The sequence below is a fragment of the Lonchura striata genome, chromosome 12 (assembly GCF_050655825.1).
Source record: "Lonchura striata isolate lonStrDom1 chromosome 12, ASM5065582v1, whole genome shotgun sequence".
Lineage (NCBI taxonomy): Eukaryota > Metazoa > Chordata > Aves > Passeriformes > Estrildidae > Lonchura > Lonchura striata.
The window spans coordinates 5231200-5253258 of NC_140714.1; the positions used below are offsets into that span (position 1 = coordinate 5231200).

The window sequence follows — 22059 nt, forward strand, 5'->3', positions numbered from 1 at the left end:
AAACTATTGGCTTTGTGACTGTGAACTGTTTTCACTTGATGTAAGTGCTGATAGATACAGGATTATCTCTAACAAAGCATTTACTAAGGACCTGACCCAAAGTCAATAGGAGTCTTTCATTTGGCTCTACAAGGCTTGAATCCTGCTTTCACTGCAGGCAGAGCCAGGAAGTGTCTGAGCATCCCATGCCCACCTCTCAGCTGGTGGGTGCAGTGCAGTGGGAGGATGCTGAGGCTGAGCACCAGCACGAGGGGCTGAGCTGCACCTCTGTCCTGAAGGAACACTCCTGAATTATGGATGCTTGCTCCACAATCGATGTCTTGCCCATAATTTAAAAATAAAACTAAATTAACTGATGTCAGCAGGGTGGCTGCACTTACTGTCTGCCTAGGGAGACACAGACCAGATGGAACCTTTCTGTTTGTGGGTCCTGGGTGGGAGAAAGCAGGACAAACACAGCAAATGCAATGCTGTCCTCTCTCTGCTCCAGCTATTGCACATGGGAAATAAGGATGAGCAGCACCAAACCTCCAGCAGCACAGCTGGAGAGGTGTGAGGTGCTGGCCCAGAAAGGAATTAAGTCAGGGTGCTCCCACTGGTCAGCAACCTCATGTTTGCTTTGGTAGTGCTGCCCTGATGAAGTGTGATGTAAATTCACAGGACCACACGGTGGCTAGTGATCCTCAGACTAACAGAAATCTGAAGTATGTACATCTGTGCTAATACTTCATACATTGTGAAATGATCTGAAACTTGAGGTGACCCAAAATCAATCTGTGAAAAATGAAAATACTGGCTTGATTTTATTTTATTTTTCTGTATCAGTGAATTACTTTTCTTTCCCCTGATGCATGACTGGTGTAAAACAGGACAAGAGTAAACCATGGAGACTAAACCACTAATCCTGTTGCCTGAGAGTTAATGCTTCAAATCCTGTGTTGCACAAAACATGGGATGGGATCACCTCACGTGTCTGCAGAGGCCTTTCTCACAGGTACAATTTGGAGGGAGAGATACTGCTAAGAATTTTAGTAGCACCTTCCTTTTTGCTCATTGGTTTTCACCAGTATTAAACCCACCTCATTTCCTAAAAGCACTGGCAATTTGCACAACCTGCATGAAAGTTCCTTTGTGGCTGATTTCAAAAGCCAGTGCAGGTGCTTTCCTGTTATTCCATACTCTGTGGTCCAACAAATTTCACAGATAATTATGCAAGAAATATGAGGTTGCCTGTGAAAGAGTTTAAAATAGCCTGGAAGAAGATTGAAGGGAAGGGAACAGAAAAATGAAACATTAAAAAATATGTGTGTCTGAGAGCACTGACTGTAACACAGTAAACTCCAATATAGATGAACAAATTATATATTATTCACAAGCCTTGAAGAACACACAGACATAACTACCTACTGACTGTACAGGATGCTTCAATACCACTTTAAAAGATATGGTGCAAAGCACAATATTCCCAGTATAAAAGTGATAGTATTAAAGTTATAAGTACCTTTTTTAGTAGTAATGATATGACAAAGGAATAAAACCTCAACCCACAGGAGAAATTGCACCAGTGACAGGGATTTCTGCTGAGGCACCCGAGGGCCTTCATGAGCCCACAGGAAATGCTGGGCATTGCTTTCCCCAGAAAAAGGGACTTCCTCTGGAGAGGTATTTGGGCAAATGAAGAAAATAATAATATCCATGGTAGAGAGCTGAGCAGCCTGATGCCCATGGTATATGCTGTGGCCAAGTGGCAGGCAAGATAAATTGTAGAGAGGGAAGGGAGCATTTCAAACCATCCTTCAAACAAAAAAGACCTTGAAGTAGTGAAAAGAATCATGAAAGTAAATGTGCAACAAAATAGGCAAAGAAACAGAAACTGGTGTCTGTGTTTCATGGCAAGGTTTGGCTTTTGTTTTGCTCCCACTGATGCTACTGCATAATTCACTGGTGATGGAGCAGCTTTTAGGACAGTGTCTACTGAATAATACAAATAATAATTTATAACTTCTGAGGTTGCCATGGCCTGGCCTCACTATAATTTATTAAGATGAGACCCCAAAGAAGAAGTTTGCTGGACTTGGCAGGAAGTGATAATTGGGAATACACATCAACTTCATGCCCTTCCTAGTACAAATAACCTCAGCCTGAATTTTGTCCCATGCAGGAGGAGGACTGCAAGCCAAGCCCTGTGTACTGGGATGGTGTGCTACCCATGGTCAGACCTCCCAACAAAAGGGACAAAAAGATATTCATCATCAGCCCTGACACTTATTAAAAATGTTAAGATGATTCCTACAGATAATTGTATTATCTGAAAGAGAAAACAAAGCCAGCTCTCCACCAGCCCAGCTGTGCCCCAGGGCAATAGCTGGTAGGAGTGGAAGGCAATGCAATCTCTCCTCTGCAACATGGACTCAAAACTGTCAAAGCAGCAACCTTGAGGAGGTGTTCTCTGATGAAATTTAACTGGGAAGCACCAAAAGCTTGATCTTAATAGCATTAAATCACAGTTTGGCAGGGCAATACTGAGCTTCAGCCTGCTTTATACACACTAGTACACAGCCATGGGGTGGAGATGGCTTGAGGTGATGACCAGCCAACAGCCAAACTGCTCACAGGGGTCTCCCAGTCCTTGTCCCCTCTCAGAAGTGATGCCTTTGTTTGGGTGTGAGTACATTGCTTCACCTGCACACCTGTGGATATTTAATTAGGACTCAAGCAAGATTTCTTAGTGACACATTATGGCTTGAAATTATATACATTTACACACTGTATATAAAACCTAGTGTGAGATTAACCGGTCTTAATCCTTTCAATATGGTTGACAAAGAAGGTAGAAAGTTGCAGGTGACCTTTTGATATGTTCTCAGGCACAAAATAAACAGCAAATCCCAAATCTTTGTGTGAGTTAAAGCACTGACGTCAATGGGATTCCCATGGGAAGTTTTGGGAGTTTGTCTTAACAAGAATGGAAACACCAAACTGGAAAAAGTTTTGACTTAAGCCAGGTCAGTATGTCAAAAGCCACAAAGCAAAGTCTGGGATAAAACAAAGGCCAAAGCAAATGTCCCTTGGATTAATTTTTACCAGCAGCATATTGGGCTTTTGAACTGTTCTCCAGCCATCTACAAAAGCAGCTATGGGCTGACTAGAACCAAACTTGAAAGGGGAAGATATTCCTTTGTAGTTCACATTTGCTGGCTTTGAAGTCACAGAGAGTCTTACCAGTGACTTCAATGGGACTTGCCTTACACTTTCATATTAGCCATTGTTTTATCCTAACTCCTTTCAAAATTCCAGACAATAACACTTTATTGTAATCCTGGCAGAGCAATTAGGCTCCAGTCCACACCTGCACCTGACTTTTTTTCTTAACACAGCACTCTTTGAGCTTCTCTGAACAGAGTTTTGAGGGCTAAATTAATGGTGTCTGCTCTATCTGCTGCCTCTGTGTTTCACGACCTGATGAAGAACATGAAATTCTTCAAGGCTTGTACAGCTGATCTTTGGTTACAACCAGCTGTAGTTTTCACCTATGGTTTTATGAGTGTGCTTAGCAGAAAAAGAAAAGCTCCTTTTTATCAGGGTAATTAGGCAATAACAGAATGACAGGATGTGGACTAAAGCATAATCATTCACAGGTGCATTCATAGCATGGTTTTAATCATGAGTTCAGAAGCTGAATTGCATTCCCAGTGTAACAAGCTATGAAACGCTGCTTCATAATTTAAAAATTTTAATGTGTTTTTTAAATAATAAAACATTTCATTTCATATATTTAATATATGAACCAAATATCCACATGCCAGAAATACCTACTGAGAAAACACAAGGTTCTCATTCCTCAAAGGCAGCCCCTAATCTTTCCCCTTCTTGGTGTCAAATATGCAAGAATGGTCTTTGTCTGCACAATACTCCATTCCACAACATCCAACAATATTCCTGTCTAACTACACTGGACCACTCCCTGCTCCATTCTAATGCCTTGGCAGCCTGGGATTGAGGAAAGTTACCCAGAAGAGAATATTTTTTCCAATATTTGCTGGCAGAGCTGCCCACTGTCATTTGGGGTGAAGCTGAGTGCCAAACACAGATCCAAAGAGGAAACCATGGGTGCTCCCAAATCTGCCAGAAAACACTACCCATGGGATTCCAACGTGGAAAGAGTGAGGAGAGCCCAGCACAGAGCCTACAGTGCTGCACAAAACCAGCCTGTGGCTCTCTGAAGCACCTGTGGGTTGGTACAAACAACACAACGCTCACCAAAAAGAACAGCGAGGGATTTTTACAAGATGCTCCATTCCACAGAGCTGCTGCACTGGGGGATTCTGCAGCACAGAGCAGCTTGTTTGAGAAGGGTAACTAATGGGATTAGTACCACTTACTCCCCATCTTCTTATGAGATTTATATTTTACTAAGCACTTCCCAGCCGTGCATCTCTCCCTGATTGCTGTGTGGTTTCACCTTGCTGTGCTGGCAGGGGAGCCCCAGAGAGGAAAACACCCTGTGGAGCTAAACCTCATATGAAACCCAGACACAAATAACATCGTGCTTTTCCTTCAGAAAAAAAAAAAATAAAAAAACCAAATCCCCATGACAAGAAACAGCAGCAGTGATTTTAAGAAAAAAAGATTTTTTTCCTGCTTTCTGTAATGTTTGTTTCAGGACTAGAATAGAAGATTCATTTATTTATGTTATCTTGCCACTGACTTTCCAAATGACTAATTAAATCAAAATGAATGGCAGCTGTCCTTTGAAATATTTATGAATCAAAACTAATGTGGCACTGAAGGGGCCCCATGAAGTGACTCAAGGGATAATTTTATCCAGGTATTTATCAATAATAAATCTCTTGTACTCATCAGAGCATGCATACTGGGCAATATTCTTACAGTTTTCAGTTAAATCTTAGCATGACCCATGTGCACAGAACTATGCACTGAAGTAGCAAGAAAGTGTCTAAATAGATACACATGCTTATAGATTTTTCTATTTTGTAAGATAAAGAACACAACAAAATTCCTATGCATAATCTACGGACTTCCAGCTTTCTAGCTGCAATGGATGGTACACAAACAGAAACATATACACAGGAGGAGCTACTTGCCATCAACACAGGAAGGTCTGTTTCTTGTAGTCCCAGCCACTTTCCCAGGTAGACAGGAGCATTTTACTGTTTGTGATCTTTCCTCAATTCGATTCTTATTACAGCATCTGTGTGCTGCTATAACTTCACACGTTCCTCCTTCTGGCAAAAAAAAAAAAAAAAAAGAAAAAAAAAAAAGAAAAAGAGAATATTGACACTCTGATTAGGAAGAGCAGCAGTGGCTAATCAAAGCACCCAGGCGTGCTCCTGTCTGTGCCTCTGCCCAGCTTTTGTACAGGTGGGATTACAGTTTTATTTCTGTCTTGTTTTGTGCTCCCAAATAAGCCAGATACTGTTACACTACATTTTTAATGGAAAATGTAGATATGTTCACTTGCCTTTCTTATATTAGAAGTCTCTATGACATCCACATAATTTTTGGCCTAAAAATAACATTGTCAATGTCTGGGCCTGAAGAAATGTAGGTAAAATACTACAGAAAATGTGCAATCACTGTTGGCTGGTTTTATACTTGTAATATTGGAGACCTCTTCCCCAAATATTTTCTCATACAAGGACAGAGACTAAGGGAATCATCCAGGAATAAGATTTTTCTTCAAATATTTGATTCTGTGCTAGTACTCAGCCCTTAGGGAATGACAATGAGATTACAGGGTGGCCCAACAGCACTTTCCTCTGCTCCCCTACTCACTAGATAGGCAGATTTAAGGCAGGAAACATTTCCATTGTGTGTGAGATCACCAGGTTTAATTTGTCTCCTCCCTAATTGTTCTTTCTGAGCATTTGCAATAGTTTTATCAGAAGGAGAGCACAGGGGAGTGATCGACAGATCCACGGTGGCTTTGGGCTTATGAGTGCTTGGTGTTTGTGCCATATGCTGAGCACAGAAATGAGGTGTCAGATGTGCCATTCCCCTTCACCTCTGCTCTGCACTGCAAGGAGACAAACACCACGGTGGGCTAATGCCCTGCCCAGGTAATTTCTCCATTCCTCAGTTCAGATTGCATTTAGCTCACGATCACTGAGTGTTTAATAGTGTCAGGCTGTTCCCCACAGGTATCTGGCTATTTCTGAAATTGCAGCACAAATTTGGCAGGGTTTGTTTCAACTTAGTACAAAACTTCATGTGCTGCCCACTAAAGGGCAGGATGTGCAACATTTTTGTCGCCCTGATTCTTAAGATTTTCTAAAGCCTTCTGAGTTTACATTCTGTTAGAAAACTTCCCCACACATTTTCTATAAACAACATATTGTTTTGCATTCCTTCGTGGGGGTGGCAGAAGTTAATGTATTGGTGGTTTGTCCAATGTCTTTGGAGAGGTGGCCCATTCACTCTCCAATCCACTGTCACCTTTGGAAAAGTATAAAAGTTAGAGTCAGGAAATAAACCTTCTTCTTTTTTACCTTGCCATCGCAGTGGCTCATGTTGTGCTTTCTCGTGTCCTATGGTGACACATTTTCTAGAAGAGCTTTATTTCTTCATGCCATTAAGAATTGCTAAGTGCACAGTGTTTACTACAGCATAAACCACATTACTCATATTTTTGGATTTCGCTCTTTTTGAAAGAATATTGAGATCTTTTGACACTGTGTGCTGTGTGGCCAGGTAGGACAATAAGAAGTGTGGAGATGCTGATCCACATCTGGCTGTCAACAAAGGGTTTTGGTAGAGGTCTGGCAGTCCAGTGGCATTGCCCTACCAGGACCTGGGGTTTCTACAAATGTGGCATTTTTAGTGAAGCACTGGGCAGGTAGGCAGGGAGAATTCTGCCTTGCCTGATGTTGGTCATATGGTGGAGTTTGCAAGCATGAGAATAACTCTGTAGTAAATCTTGAAGTCATCTGGAGAGACATGCTGCTGCACCTCTTCATTATTAGATGTGTTTGGGCTGCTGACACAAGCCTTTTGGAAGCCAATAGGCATCAAAAAAAGAGAGATCCCAACAATTCAAAGAGCCATCCTCTGACAAATGGGCTTTGGAATGTATCTGAGGAGTAAGAGGAATTGTGATAATCAACTCAGCCCCAAATGCTTGCATTTTCTATGAAGTAATCCTTCACACAAATTCCCTGTTCCCCTATCCAAATCATATTGAAAGCAATGAAAGATTCTCATTGGTTTAATCCATCTTATGGTCATGCCCTAGGAGAAGAGAGATTTGTGATTTTATTGATTGCAACTTCAACAATAAAGATAATGTACACAGTAATAAGCATTTCTAATTTTAGACTACACAGACTGTGTGGTAAATATTTGTGAATAACCTAAATGCTTAATTTTCTCTATAAATTTGCTGTAAGAGTACTAAGAACCACATGATCTAGTCTTGCTTATTTCGTTATCTATTCAGAATATTGGGTTGTGGTGGAAGAGCTTTATAACACCTTTAATTGTTATGTGGAAGCTCAAGATGCTGGAGCAGTAATGAATTTAGCTCAAAATGTGTAGTTGTTTAGGAGGGTCAAAACATAATGACACTACAAAAGCAATGAAAAAACATTTTTTTTAAACTGCTAGGAAGTTGAATACATTAATTGGAAGTTTTATCTACATAGTCTATAAAGGTATGCAAATATTAATAATTATAATAATAGAAAGACCCCTTCCAGTGCTAACAGAGAAGAAAAAATCCACCTCACATGGAGAAAATTCTGGAGGTTATACAGCCTATTTTTCAGGAAAATCTGTTAAGTGGGATCAGATATTTGCATTAATCCATGTTTAGCCTATGGATGCCTACTGGGTAGCATTGCATGCAATGTGTTTTGCTTTTATAGATTTTACCAACTGTGCATGTACATGTGAGACTTTTAAAAAGCCATATACAAAATGGGAATAGAGACAGATATAAACAGACACAGTGAGAATAGAAAAAAAACTCATTGAAAAAGCATACTCCTTACTACATCATTCACAGAAACACATATACCACAAATATATTGAGGGTGGGAGGTTCTATTTAAATCTACTTCAGCTGCATAAATGAGGAAATTAATTGAGTGGGGAGAGGAACACAAATCCATCTTCAGTTTCCACTGAAAACCACCCACTGTGTTCAGATGGATATGTGAAATACCTTTGCATTCTGTGATTTTTATTTTTTATTTCCAACTTTCTTCCTTTTGGGGAGGGGGCTGGAGAACACCAAGAAATATTCTAATTCAATATCTGATGGATTCCCTCAGCCATTTTTTTTTAATGGCTCATCTGGATTATGGGAAGATCTGGCAAGATATTACACGGCTGGGAGTTCTGAAAAAAAAAGTGAATTATTGACTTGATAGGCTGTGAGCGCAGAAAAAGTTTGAATCCTCGTAATAAACCCCACAAATGTCCCTGTTTTTTGAACTTTATGGTCTATTGAGCTACAGTAGCTTCTGGCTTTGATTCCACAACAATAGCCTCATCCAACTCATTAAAGCCAATAGGGGATTTGCCATTGGATTTAAAAGTAGAGGAAAGGGGTCTAAAAATCCTCAAAGTGTCTTCTGAATGTTATGCTGACACTTACATTTCATGAAGTGGCTGTTTTATCCCACTGACTTTTGTATTATTTTTTTTAATATAATTTCTTTCTGCCCCAAGAAAATCAGATTAGAAATGGAATTGGAACTTGCAGATCAAGAAGAGAATTGATCTTCCTTCGAGAAGCTTCAGAGATGAATGAAAATGTCCTGTTATGACTTATACCTGCTTCACACCAAACCTTAGCAGGACATGATAGTGAGAAAGCTGATCCTTTCTGAGCACTCAGTTCACAGGACACCTCAGCTTTGTATGGAGGAAATGGGACCAAAGCCAGAGGGACAGAACTGCCTGCCAGGGAGGATCCTGGAATGTTGAAGATGGCAACTCTCTGTGTCATTGCAACTCTGCTCATATTCCCCAGCATTCCAAAAATCCTTGCTCTGCACAGACTTCAAATAGAAAATTGTAGAAATAATAGATCTTTCTTGCTGTAAAACAGAGGCAACTGTTTGTTACCCCTACAAATGGTTTTGTTCTAATTGGAGGACACTAACTCCTGAAATAATGCTCATTTTTGTCTCTGTTATAAAGCCACCTTGACTTTACACACCACAGACTGAAATATTTTATCATGAGTATGAGTCTGCTGTGGGAGGCTGTGATTTAAAATGTCTAATCACCTATGAGGTCTGAGTGCATGCCTGGCAGAAGCCAAAAAGCCATCTTCTAGTCATCTCTGTTGTTTATACCTCTAGCTAGGAGGTAATAATAAAAGCATATTTTGCGCTTCAAAATTATAACTTGCCTCTGCATTCTAGCCAAGCCTGAACTTATCAGTAAACAAACATAAAAAAAAGGCAAACAGCACTACTGATTTGTGTTATACATTGTAGAAGTCATTAACTATGACTCAGGTAGCAAAACTTATACGTCCCCTCTTTGACAGTGATGACAATTTAATGGTATTTGACTCTGCTGAGTTACATGGAGTGTCCTGCAGCAATGAGAGAGGCTGTTTATCAAAATGATAAACATGTTTTCATTTCCTCCTTGGCTGCATGTATGTGATCAGAAGTCTAAGGCCATCAAGAATTCACTTATTCTGGCCACCAGACAGACATTAAGCTATTCAGGACCATCTGTGCTTGAAATGAGTTCCACTTAATGGACCTTCCTAGGGCAGGTCAGTCGTAATGAATGCACGTGTGCATGAATGCACGAGCAGAGCAGAGCTTTGGTGAGGCTTCTTGGGCTCTTTGGACTGGCACAGCCAGCTGACAGATAAGATGTGCCTTTCTTCTCGGGGTCACACGCCCCGTGATTTTAGAATTCAGATCCTCTGCTACATTTGCTTCTAGCTCATTGCAAATGCACCTCACAGCCTAATCCAGATGAAGGTTGTTGTCAGAACCTGTTCCTGCTACGTGCAAATAAAATAGCGGCGCCCAAACAGCATCATGGGATTTGCTGGCCAAAATCTGCCTCTGTTATATCACCAGTGATTCACCATGGAAATACAAGCAAAAGAAATCATCTGGACCAATTTTATCAACATTTCCAGACAGTTCATTAGGACTATAGCTGGTTTGTGGTAGCTCTATTTATTTGTAACAACTTCAAGTAGCCAGTGCAAGCATCCTGCTAAGGTCATAGACCCATATGTTACTCTGAAAATGCTGAAGTGTATGCAGATGCTGCTGCTAGATCTAGGAGAACAGAGAACATTTAGAAGAGAATTTAAGTTCTATAGACTCCAAGCAAATGTTTAACAATGTGACAGCAAAAATTCTTCAGACACTTGTAGACTTGCTGAAAAATTGCTCCCAGAAATGAATGGATATAAAAATTTGCACCCTCTCCACCCTATGTCTTTATACAACAAAGGGAAGAAAGGAAAAATAACCCTGTGGCAGCTATTTTTTTTTTTTTTAACATTTACTATAAAGAATTCAGGTTTGGGGACTGCAGTTTAAAGAGTTTTCAGTTTGAATAAGCTTTGGAAACTTCCCAGGTGTAATTAATACATTCATAAGCTTTAATCAAAATGTTTATGCCAGCTAATGTGCCAGAACTGCAGACTACACTGTGCACAGGGGAAAATACTATACTTTACTTTAAGAAATAATAAGCCATTACTATGGGACTTACAAAGCAACATTTTTGCTTCTGACAGGAATATGTAACAGATGGAAAAACAAAGTCCCATGCTACACCACGAGCTACTTCACAAGTGAACAAATAAAAAAAAAAACTCCTCACAGCCACAGTGCAATTACACTCCAATTTTTCTTTTATGTATAATCCTCTGACATTGTGTATCTGGCTTCAGAAGGAAAAGGATCAAGCTTACAGGATGCATTTTCAGAGCAATCAGAGAAGACTTAGGGTTTTCACTCATTTTCATAAGGTCAAGGTTAACTGCCATCAATGAAGTCACAAAACAGCTGAACTTGGCTCATAAACCTGATGTAACACAAAGGCACCATCGAAAAATTGACCTAAGTATAACCCATCAGCATTAATCCTGACTTAATTATTTTCCACTATGATAACAGATAGAAATAAATTGATGAGCTATTATTTAGCTATGGAATTACCATAATCATGAGAATTTGGAATGCTCCACACATGCTCTGCAAGTCACCTAGCCTGGTATATATTGGATTTTGTTTTTAGCCCAGTGGATCAGAATAAACTGCACTGGTCTGTTTTCTAAATTTCTATTTCTATTTTGACTAATATTCAGTATTTTGTTGTTTATTATGCAAGATCTCTATTATTATTTTCATTTTGGGAAGATTCTATGCAACAGCAGCAACAGAAGTGACTCCCACTGTGGGTCATTAAGTTTTGGGTTGGGTATTATTTTCTCAAATGCTGCTGCTGTGAAAGGGTTCTGGAGACACAGGGTACCCCCTTAAAGAAACTGCTGCTTCTCTACAAAACAAACCCAGAACAATAAGACCATGGCTAGTGAAATTTGTTTTTCCTTGGAAACGCACCTTGTGTTAAATTTGAAAACCCCACTGAGGTTTTTCTGATGGAAAGAGCAATCCTGGAAGTCCCAGCTCTGAGAGCCCCCAGGACAGAGCCCATGGGGTGGTGCCACATTCCTGTAGGTCCCAGTTCCTGTGTCATGGCACAACACTCCCATTTTGAGCAGGACAAATAATGAGATTGTCTTGCTTTGTGCTGGCTCATGGTCAGAATTTGGAGAAGAGCTGCTGGACCAAGCAGGTCATTTACCTGTGAAAATTCATTTCACACTCAGCCAAAGTTCTGATAGCTTCTGGAGGGAGAATTCCTGAGCTAAGAGGGGCAATGTGCATTCTCACAGGCATCTCTGGTTATTTATCTTAGAAACTCTTAAGTTTCTGAGAGTAATCTGGACATAAAAGACCAGTTTAATGAAATCAAACTTTTCTGCAAAAATGAAAAACAAAAGAACTTCTAGAAGGAAATAAAATCTTTAAAATATTTTGTTCAGCAGAATGTTAATATTTCAATTTAACTTTTTTTTGCTATTTGTATTTTGTTTCCCATTCAGTATAATAGGGGAAGCAGGGATATGCAAAGGTCTAATTAGCACAAGGATTTTACAGTCTTTTACAATTTTCTACTAATACTCTCTGCCATCAGCCACAGGAGGCTTCTATCTGAAAGATTTACAGATTCTTATACTTACAGCCAGAATAGAATAGATTCTGATCCTCACAAACTGGTTTATTCACAGAAATTAAAAATGCTTATTTTCTGTAAAGGAGAAATGGTATGGATTCTGCTCTTGAATTCACAAGGAAAACCCAGAGCACACCAGCATGTGAGCTGTGCTTGGATCTTGGGCTGGCTTATGGATTTCCATATCAAACCAATATACACACCAGAGAATAAGCTTTCCTACTAAAGAGCCTCGCAAATTGATCTCCTGAGAAATTTGTGCGGGACATTATTCTTATACATCCTAAAAAAAAAAAAAAAAAAAAAATTAAAAAAAAAAACTTTTACAGATGAGTCAAAGTGAAAATGGTCTCCAGAACAACAAGGCAGCCTTTCTGCAGCTCCTGCCTCTGGCACGCTGCAGCTCCAAAGGCAGAGGAACACCCAGCAAGGCTGAGGAAGGCGAGGGGGACAGGGCAAGGGTGGCTGGAGAAGAATGCTGATGAGGACTCTGCTCCCAGTTCTTATTTAAGCAGGGTTAGGAGTAGTTTTAATTAGCACTTTGCATGCCTGTGTAAAATATATACCGCCAAAGTGACAGAATCTCTGAGAAAATCCCACCTGTTGTGCATGGAGCTGTCCCTGCCCACTCCCCACAGCACTGATTGCTTCTTTGTCACAGGGAGTGTGCCAAGGAATGTAATAAGGATTATCAGCACTCCTGTATTGATGAACTACAAAACCCAGACATGTAACTCACAAGGCAGGCAAGAATCCAATGTTCTCTTAGTAGGGATCTTCAGTCTTTTAATGAGATTTTTTTTTTTTACTTCAAAGGGAGCCCAACTTACAGCAACTTTGAGAAATTGAGGTTAGAAATTAGAAGTCTTGCTGGGATTTACAGCTCTGGAATGCCATTAAGAGATGTGTGTGAAGAGGCAGGACTTAATTCAGAAAGAGAAGAATGCTACTTTTGAGAAATAACTGAAGTTCCATGTCAAAAAGTAATAAGCATTATTACTTTAAATTTCATTGACTTTCAGTGAGATATGACACTCCTAGAAGTCTATATCACTTGTAAATAGGATGTCTCGGTCTAAATGATGTATGCCAGAAAGGCTGAGCATAAAATCTTGTAAGTACCTTTAAAAAAAATCATGCTCTTAGTCACTTGGGTGGTTTGGAAAATTTAATATTTGATATGTCAGAGAGGATAAAAAAACCGAGTTTGGACAAAATAGATGTAATGTGCCTGCATTGAAGCAGTGCTCCTCCTATAACTTAAGCTGCAGGCAGCAGTATAAACTAGAGATTAAAAAGACCTGCTGTGCTTTTCTGATCATTGCTTTGCAGCTGCACAATTCTTGCCCAGAACAAATTTTCTAGGTATCAAAGCTGTGGATGAATGTACATTTCTGCTGCTGAACAGAAATGAACATTTCCAATATTGACATCTCTAGTTCCTTGCCAGGGAACGGTGAAAATCTAAAGTGGAATTAAGCCTGAAAATACTCTCACAATAAAATTTGAGTGAACCACAGAATATTGTTCTTGGAACCTCAAAATATTTTTTCTAAATGCTGCCAGCAAAAGACATCCAAAGAATCAGTTTTAAGTTTCAGGAAAAATACACAATGAAAGAAAGACAGGACTACTCTCTTTTTGGATGGAATAATTAAGTTGATAAGAAATAAGTAATTCAGTCACAGCTGCTGATGAGAAATGAATATAGAAATGTGCATGAGAAGTGGTTACTAAGAAAGGATTTAAAAATTATTCTATGCCAACTATGCAAGCACAGTTTGGTCCTGCCAGAGTTTCACTTTTGCCCAATGGGCTTTCCCCAAGCACCAGATCTCTAAAACTGCCTAATACATTTATTGTATTAGATGAGTACATTCTCCAAACTTCTTCAAAATGAGAAACCGTATTAATTTTCCCTTCAAACTTAAAAGAGATTAAAAATTTCTTATGATGCTCTCTTTGCATTTTTCATACGGTACATGAAAATGTAACACTTTCAGGATTTTAAAAAAATGTTTATAAAATAATCCACTGATTACAAAGCAGCTCTGCAAAAACCAACTTTCAAACCCAGGCTTTGAGTCATCACAAAATGATTCAGGGATCTTAAATCCTTGTGCAAAAGCAAAACAATGTTGCTCTATACAGTTCATCTTTTGATATGATGGTTGCAGATAAATTCATCCCCAGATAATTTTATCCACTAAGGTGATTAGCCTATGGAGAGCCTATGATGTGTTTACTGAGCACAGTGGCATGGTTTATGGTAATGCTCTTGTCATGCTTTATAAATGTGTGAGATGCTTTTATGAAGTAGTTAGATAAGGAGTGGTGAAAATAATGTGATCCATAAAGAATGCACAGTGATGAAGAGCTGGGATTGCACAGATACTACAGACAGACTGATAGAGAGAATTATAACCAGTGCAGAAGCTGCATTAATCTTCTAGTGAATGGCAATAAATAAAGTAACAGCAAGGAATGGGTCTAAACAAATTTGGCCAATGCATAAAACTGAGATGACAGGGTGGATTAGAATGATTTTAATGGGATCTCTTACAGATGAGTTGATTAGCCATGGTGGCAACAACATTCTTGTCTATGGGCTTGACCACGTCCTACAAAATCCGTGAGAAGGAAAACAAAGACTGCAAGTTACAGCACATGGAAGCAAAAGTCACTGTAAAGTGCTGTGTGTGATGAGCAGCAGCAGTAAATCCTGGCCTCTGCAGCAGCTGAGCAATGCCAAGCAATCACTTCCCAGGCATTTTTCAGTGGACAAGTGTGCCCATTATCCCAGCCCATATATTTCTGGAATTATTCATACCGTGACCGCCAGCAGCTGGTCCTGCATTTGAGCAGAAAACCATTCCTTTGCCAGGAACTGGCTGCACAATGGTGCAGAAGGACAGAGGATGGGACCAAATATTCAGAAGCAATCAGTTGTTTTTGTATGGAAAGCATTTTACTCTGCATTCATTATACATAGCAGAAGAACCTGGTAGTCTCCAGTCTAAGGAATTTAAAGCACACTCATTTCTGAACCTTATTTAGTTTCAAGCACAGTCAAGCACTTCAGCAAATGTTAGGGACTGGGTGTGTGAGCAGCAATATTTTAACTTTCAGAATACTATACTTCAGTTATGAATTAATAAGTCAAGGAATTCTGTCTCAATCTATTCTAACTTTCAGGCTCCTCTGCTGTGCTTATGAATTAGCAAGTTTAAAAATTCTCCCTCACAATGATCTATTCCCTCCAGACTAAAGCATGATTGAGCTGGTTTTCTTCTGGTCAGGACCAAACTATGGCTGAGGAAGCCAGGATGAAGTGGGACTCAGACCATATTTTTCTCAAAATTTAACTCATCAGTGCAGTCACTTCTGTGAGAAGCCTTGGTGGGAGGGCAGTTACCTCCTCCTCACTGAAATTTTAAGGGAGAAGACAATGGCAATATTTTATTTCATGATAGCCTTTGGCACCTCTTATTTTCTTCTTTTGGTTTTGTTCTGGTGGGGTTCGTCTCAAACAAAGCAAGTCTGACTGATTTTCTCTTTTTCCATATTATTTTAATCACTTTTTTAATTTTTTTTTTGTTTTTGTTTTTTTTTTTGTTTTTTGCATGAGGCTTGGTGTTTTGATGTCTCTCTCCTCCCTATTTCTGTTGATGAGCAATATTTTATTTCCTGCCACCATGATTTGCTCTTTCCACTCCAGCTCTCTGAATACAATTGTAACCCTGATTTATTCTGGTTTCCCACTCTCTCTCTCACTCTTTACCTTTTTTTTTCAACTGCATTGAATGTTTCTCTCCCTGACAATTTCTTTCTCTTCTCTCTGGAAGCTGATGAACAACACAATGCAGTACTGCCTCCTAATAATTGATCACCTGGCTGCTGTTCAGATTTGTACTGCTCCTTTGAATACATGTGCAATCCAGTTCACCCTGTTCCTTCATAATGTGAATAAAAAGGGCTGCATACTTGAGTGGAAATACAGGAAGTCTAGTGAGCAAATAATTTTCTACTTTGAAAGCAACATGTGACATTACAACATTGGCTTGAAATTATTATTAGGTGTTTTTTTATTAGTCGAACAGTAGTTTTATGCAGGGAGCTCTGCAGTTAGCAGAACCTAAGAGGCCAGGCAGAAAACACATTTATTTTTATCTCCCCTGTTTACTCTTGGTGATGATCAGGATTAATCCAAACATTATCTAAGATAATTTGGAATCTGATGTTTCAATTAAAAGTTGCTTTTAAACAGATTTCTTTAAAAACTAAAATCTTTTTGATGAAAACCATTGACATTTCACTGGCCAATGTCAACAAATTTCAATTCAAGATAAAACCCCTGTCTCAGCATGTGTTAAAATTCACATAACTTAACTACTTTTAGCAAATGATTCCCTGTTTCCTATATAGTACTACAGCCAATAAACTACACCACACTCACATCACCACCAAAAAGGGAAAAGTGTCTTGAAATCTGAAGTCAGACAAAGAAGGAAGTAAGGAATTATTTCAGCTATGTCTCCTATGGTCACAAAGAAACAATTTTATATAAAGATAAAAACAAATTCAACTTTGTTCCAAAATAATCCAAGTGATGTATTCCAGGGAAATTATGCAAAAAGAAAAAAGATACATGCACATGTCCTGGCCAGGTCCTTCAGCTTCCTGAGGAGAAGCAGCCCCTCTGCTGTTAATTCTGTGATTCTGTCCTAATTCCAGCACTGCCTCCAAAGGGTCCCCCTTCCCTTGGCTCTTAGACTTGTCCTGATTCATGTCCAGCTCAGTCCACTTTTGAGCTAGTTGAAAAAACCCTATTTCCCTCATAGCCCAAGGTTTTGCTTCAGAGAGCTCAGGTTCAAGTGCCATCCCACAGGGCTCATGAGGATCCAGCTCCAGGTGAACCCCACCAGAGAAACAACCCCAATGCTCTGACCCCTCAGTTCAGCTGCTGCATTTCCAGTCTTAAAAGTTTTGAACAATGCTGGCTATAAACTGGGTAATAAAAAAAATTGAGAAAAGCCTTTAAACTAGAAATAGGACAGCTCTGCCAACTCTCCTTAATGGTGTGCTGGTAATTAGAAGCAGAAGAGGTCATCTTGTCCAATTCTTTCCCAGTATCAAAATATTGCCTTCCACACACTCATGAGCATCTTGCTCAATTTATTTTCTCATTATTTAAGCAATTGAGCTTCTGCTGGTGCAACAGGGGATCCTTTGAAGATGCCATTGTAGTGTTTAATGGGATCTACCATTGGGCTGAACAGAAAAAGAATGTTCTGTTTTCCTTTGCTCCGTTTTCCTCATTAACACTAATTGTGAGGCTATGACCAACTGAACACAGCTATTCCCTGTTCCACATTTACAGATGTCAGATATGTTTCAGATGGTCATCACATCCCCCATCATCATTATCACCACTTAGACAAGCTGTGCATTTGCTGCTTCACTTCACCTTTCTTCATGAGCCTGTCCCCATCACCTTAGTGATGTCCACGGCTCTTCTCAGCGTCACTGGCATCACTGATGTTTTTAAAATTCCACTATATAACAATTACATTATTATTAAAAGTGATAGAAATTATGTGCTGTAAATTGGATGAGTATCATTATCTCCATTCAAGAGAGAAAATCTGCCCCGTTTTCCCAATCCAGCATTTATCTCCACTCAGCTCTTCAGTACTATTAAGTAAAATATAGACAAACAGCACAAGTTAATAAAGTTTAAAGAATATTTGATCACCAGTGTATAAACTACCAGATACATTGGTATTTAATACTGCCTGGGCACATCAGCAATGTGGAGATGGACAAGGAATAAAAACCAGGGTGTAGAAACAGAGACAGATGCTCTGTAATAGAAAATCCAGCCAACAGTCTGAGATGGAAGAGGAATACCATATCTAATTGAAATGGTGCTCTGTGCTTCCCAGCAGTGTTCTCAACAAGGAAAGACACTATTACCTCCTGCTCCAGGAGAAAATGTCATCACTTTCCTATTTTTTCCATCCACTTTGTAGTGGCTGGCATTTTTCCAGCATTAACACTTGAATACTTCTTTTCCCCATGCATATTAGTTCACTTTTTTTTTCTAGATACACTCACATTATTTCTTGGGCCTTCAGATTTTTCTGATCCTTTTTATTATGAGCCTTGTACTTCAGTGACATGTGTTGCAACACATATTTTACTGTCACTGGTAGATTGGCAGAGGCCCTGTGGATAAAGCCATCCCCAAATATTTCTGTTAAAGCTTGAAAGATGCTTGTTGGCTTGGCAGAAAACTAAAATAGCATTTGCAATACCCACGGCCCTAAATGGAGTAAAAGGAACAGATTTTCAAGCCCAACCTACCAAGTTATCCAGCATTGAAAATCTGGGTTCCCTCTTGTTCCAGTGGGAACCTTCTCCTATCAAACTGCATGCTAACAGAAGGAATTTAACCCTGCAGCCAGAGAAACTACTGACTTTCCACTGAACAAACAAAAATGTAATATCAGCAATACCTTTAAGGCAGCCTTGGTTGACAAACAGGTGCTCCCTCTGTAAGACAGTTTTCTTATTGATCTGTGCTAACATCTTGCAGAAGTGAACAATCTCATTGCCATGTCAAAGGCTAACCATCTGTGAACAAGTAATGCAGCCAGAAAATCCTTGTTGCTACAATAATAGCTTTAGGACGTGGGTTTTGTTTCAATCACCACAAAGAGAAACCTTCAGGAAACTTCACGGAAATTCTTTTTCTGATAAGTAAATGGACCTAGAAAACTGCTTTTGCTTACACAAATTTAATCTAAATAAATGACAATAATTTGCATACTATCAAGTGAGTAAAGTACCTAAAATAATTGGAAAGTTCATTTTTTCCCTTCTCCTCCTTTGATATTGCAATCACCTCACAGTCTCATGCATCACAGCCCTTCTCTTATTTAAAAATCATAATTCTCTCTGTGGGACAAATCACCTCTTCAATACCTGAATATATATGTTAATACTTTCAGGCTCACATTTTTTTTCCACATCAATAAACAGTATTCAGCCATGCTGGAACCACAATTTTAGACTAAAAGACCATCCTTAGAGATGGATGAGCAAGCACAGTGTCATACTGAGAGACAGAATAGTGAATTAATGATTCTGGAACAAAAATCTAATGGCAGGACTTTCTGAGACCAGGAGACAGTCTTGTGAGAAACTTTCTAATTCAGTGAGATAGCATCAGGTCCTAAATAATTGTCATGTTGGAGAATATTGAGGTGCCCTGGCATAAATTTTGACTAACAATTTTATAATCTGATTGTTCCCTTAGAAACGTGAATTTCAAGGTAATGAATTATTATTATTATCATCATCATCTTTATCACTAATTACTGCCTTTGATAAGTTACTGGACATTGCTGAATCTATATCTAAGTGTCAGTTATATAGTTTTATCATTGAAAAAAAATCTAGATTTCTGGCTAGATCTGGAAGCTCTTTGTCCTCCTGCTCCCTGGTTATGGCCAGGGAACAGACACATGGAACACCAGCAGCAGCGTGGCATCCAGAAACAATTCTGGTTCCCAAATCCTGATGAAAACCCATTTTCACTACAGCAATCTCAGCTCTGTCATCCCTGGCAGATGTAGGTAAGTTGTCTGAGGGGTCTGTTATCTTTGTGCATAAATATCCCACCTGGCCACTTGTGGGCTCTTCCCCACTATTCATGCTTTCTTGATTTGTTTCAGCAGAAAATTTGCGCAAACTGAAGTATTGGTTTAAATTATTTTAAAACTAGTCTGGATAAAGAAAGTATCAACAGGAAATAGCACTGTCAGTAATTCAGTGAAGTCATGGTGCTCTATTCTTCGGTTTTTTTAACCCAAAGCATCAGAGAAAACATACTGGTACTTCTTGATGTATATTTGCATATTTATTTACTTTTCAAACTAATTAGCTTTTAAATTATTACCAGAGAGCTGAACAAATGTACCATATAGCTCCAAAAACAATACAAGAGAAACTGTTTGTATTTGAATGAATGTACTTTGCTGCTACCATGGATGTGTCAGCCCAGTGAACACTTAATGTTGAACATTAATTATGCAAACAAAAGAAATGGCACAAAGCCATTGTCTCTGTTAGTTTTCTTCCAGGATTCAACCATGTTTATATTGGAGGTTTGGTGTCCTAAATAAATTCCTGACTTCAAGCAGGATGATGTTTCAGATGATTGAAAATTTGCACTGATCAATGCCTGAGACAAAGAAGCTCTCAGCTGTTGTTGCTCACTCACTGACCCTCGCTCAGGAAGAAATTCTTTTTATTGTGCTGTGAATTTCATCAGCTGGTTGTCAGTGTAGTGGACTGATGGTGGCTCTGCTCCCTCTGGCCAGTTTCTGACATACAGCTTCCCAGTCAACTCTTTATGGCTTTGCTTCTGATCCTAAGGACAGGGAGAGTGAGCACTTGGGCATCAGAACAAAGCAAAAAACCCAAAAAAGATTAAGTGCAAAACTGCACTGAAACTTCTTGGAGAAATTTACATTCAAAGTGAACATTTGGATTAAATTTAGGTTTAAGCTAACCATCCCACCCCTCCTGATAGTTTTGGCTGTCAATTAAAAAAAAAAAAAACAAAAAACAAACAAAAACCAAAACTAATGATGATGCCAATTAATATCTTTACTCACTTGATAGTATGTAAATTCTGTTAACATATAGCATGTAAATTCTGTTGACAGAACTCAGTAAAACAGCAATATAAAGGGAATAGAAGAGGACAAAAAAAATTGACTGCAATTTGTTGATACCCTACAGCAAAAAATAAATTTTAATATGGTAGTGAGCTAATGTCAGTGAGGAACAAAATTTGAATGTTTCTAACCAACATAAGAGTGACTTTCTGAAGAAGAATATTATTGGGAGTGATGAACAAGAGAGATGGTTGGAGCGATGAATAATGAGGACACTGAGAGATGTCAGGAAAATACAAATTTTCACTGTGTCTTCCAATGTCAAATCCAGGAGTTAAGACAGAACATTAAGTTAAAGATTCAAAAAAATAATGGAAAAATCTCACATAAGGCACATGAGCTGAAAGTTTTCCATGAGCTCACAAAGCAGTTAGAAAAGCAAATTCTTTTAGGGGTTATTAAACACAATCCCTGCATCACAAACTGCTGAAAACTGGAAAGGTCTAGAGGGAAATTCTCCTTGTTGGTTTATCACTCCTGTGCTCTGCCTTAGCATGTGCTTCAACTGCTACTGGAAACAAGATTGGATTCCTGACCTGACCCAGTATGGTTGTTTTTAAATTCCCAGAGATGGTCCCAACGTCCCAGAGGTCATTCTTCAAGTCATCTGAAAATAGTAACCCACTGTAAAGTATCACCAAGCTATTTAGGACACATATTCCTAACATAAATCATATACTGGGACTTTCATATCCCTTTGCAGGTCTTGCATTTCCATTTTTTATCTGCTCTTATCCAGGGCAAATCTCCATCTCCCGTGTTCTCTTTATATTCAAATCACATCAGCTTTGACGTTCCTTCTCCAACCTGTAACTATGAAATGCCATCACAAGCACACCCTAAACTTTTATTTATTTCCTCACCATCTGACAGCCTTCCTTGCAGAGCCTTGTCCAGAGTCACTGCCACAGGACAGAACAAGGCAGGAAATGTCAAAGTTGTCATGCACATTCCCCAGTTCTTTGATTTCTGCTGCCAGCCACACCTTCTCCAAAACTTCTTTGTTCTTGGGCTTCAAGCTAAGGATGAATCCCCCACGTGCCTGAGAAATCTTCATATT

General features: G+C 39.2%; 1 protein-coding gene across 2 annotated transcripts in view; it reads right to left on the reverse strand.

The window, feature by feature from the left end:
• The window catches only part of TAFA1 (TAFA chemokine like family member 1), a 215181-nt gene that overhangs the window by 36972 nt on the left and 156150 nt on the right, over positions 1-22059 (reverse strand). For both annotated transcript variants that reach the window (XM_085590322.1, XM_021550941.4), the window contains exon 3: positions 5106-5246. In XM_085590322.1, coding sequence (XP_085446448.1) covers positions 5106-5246 — 141 coding nt within the window. The remainder of the gene's footprint in view (positions 1-5105; positions 5247-22059) is intronic.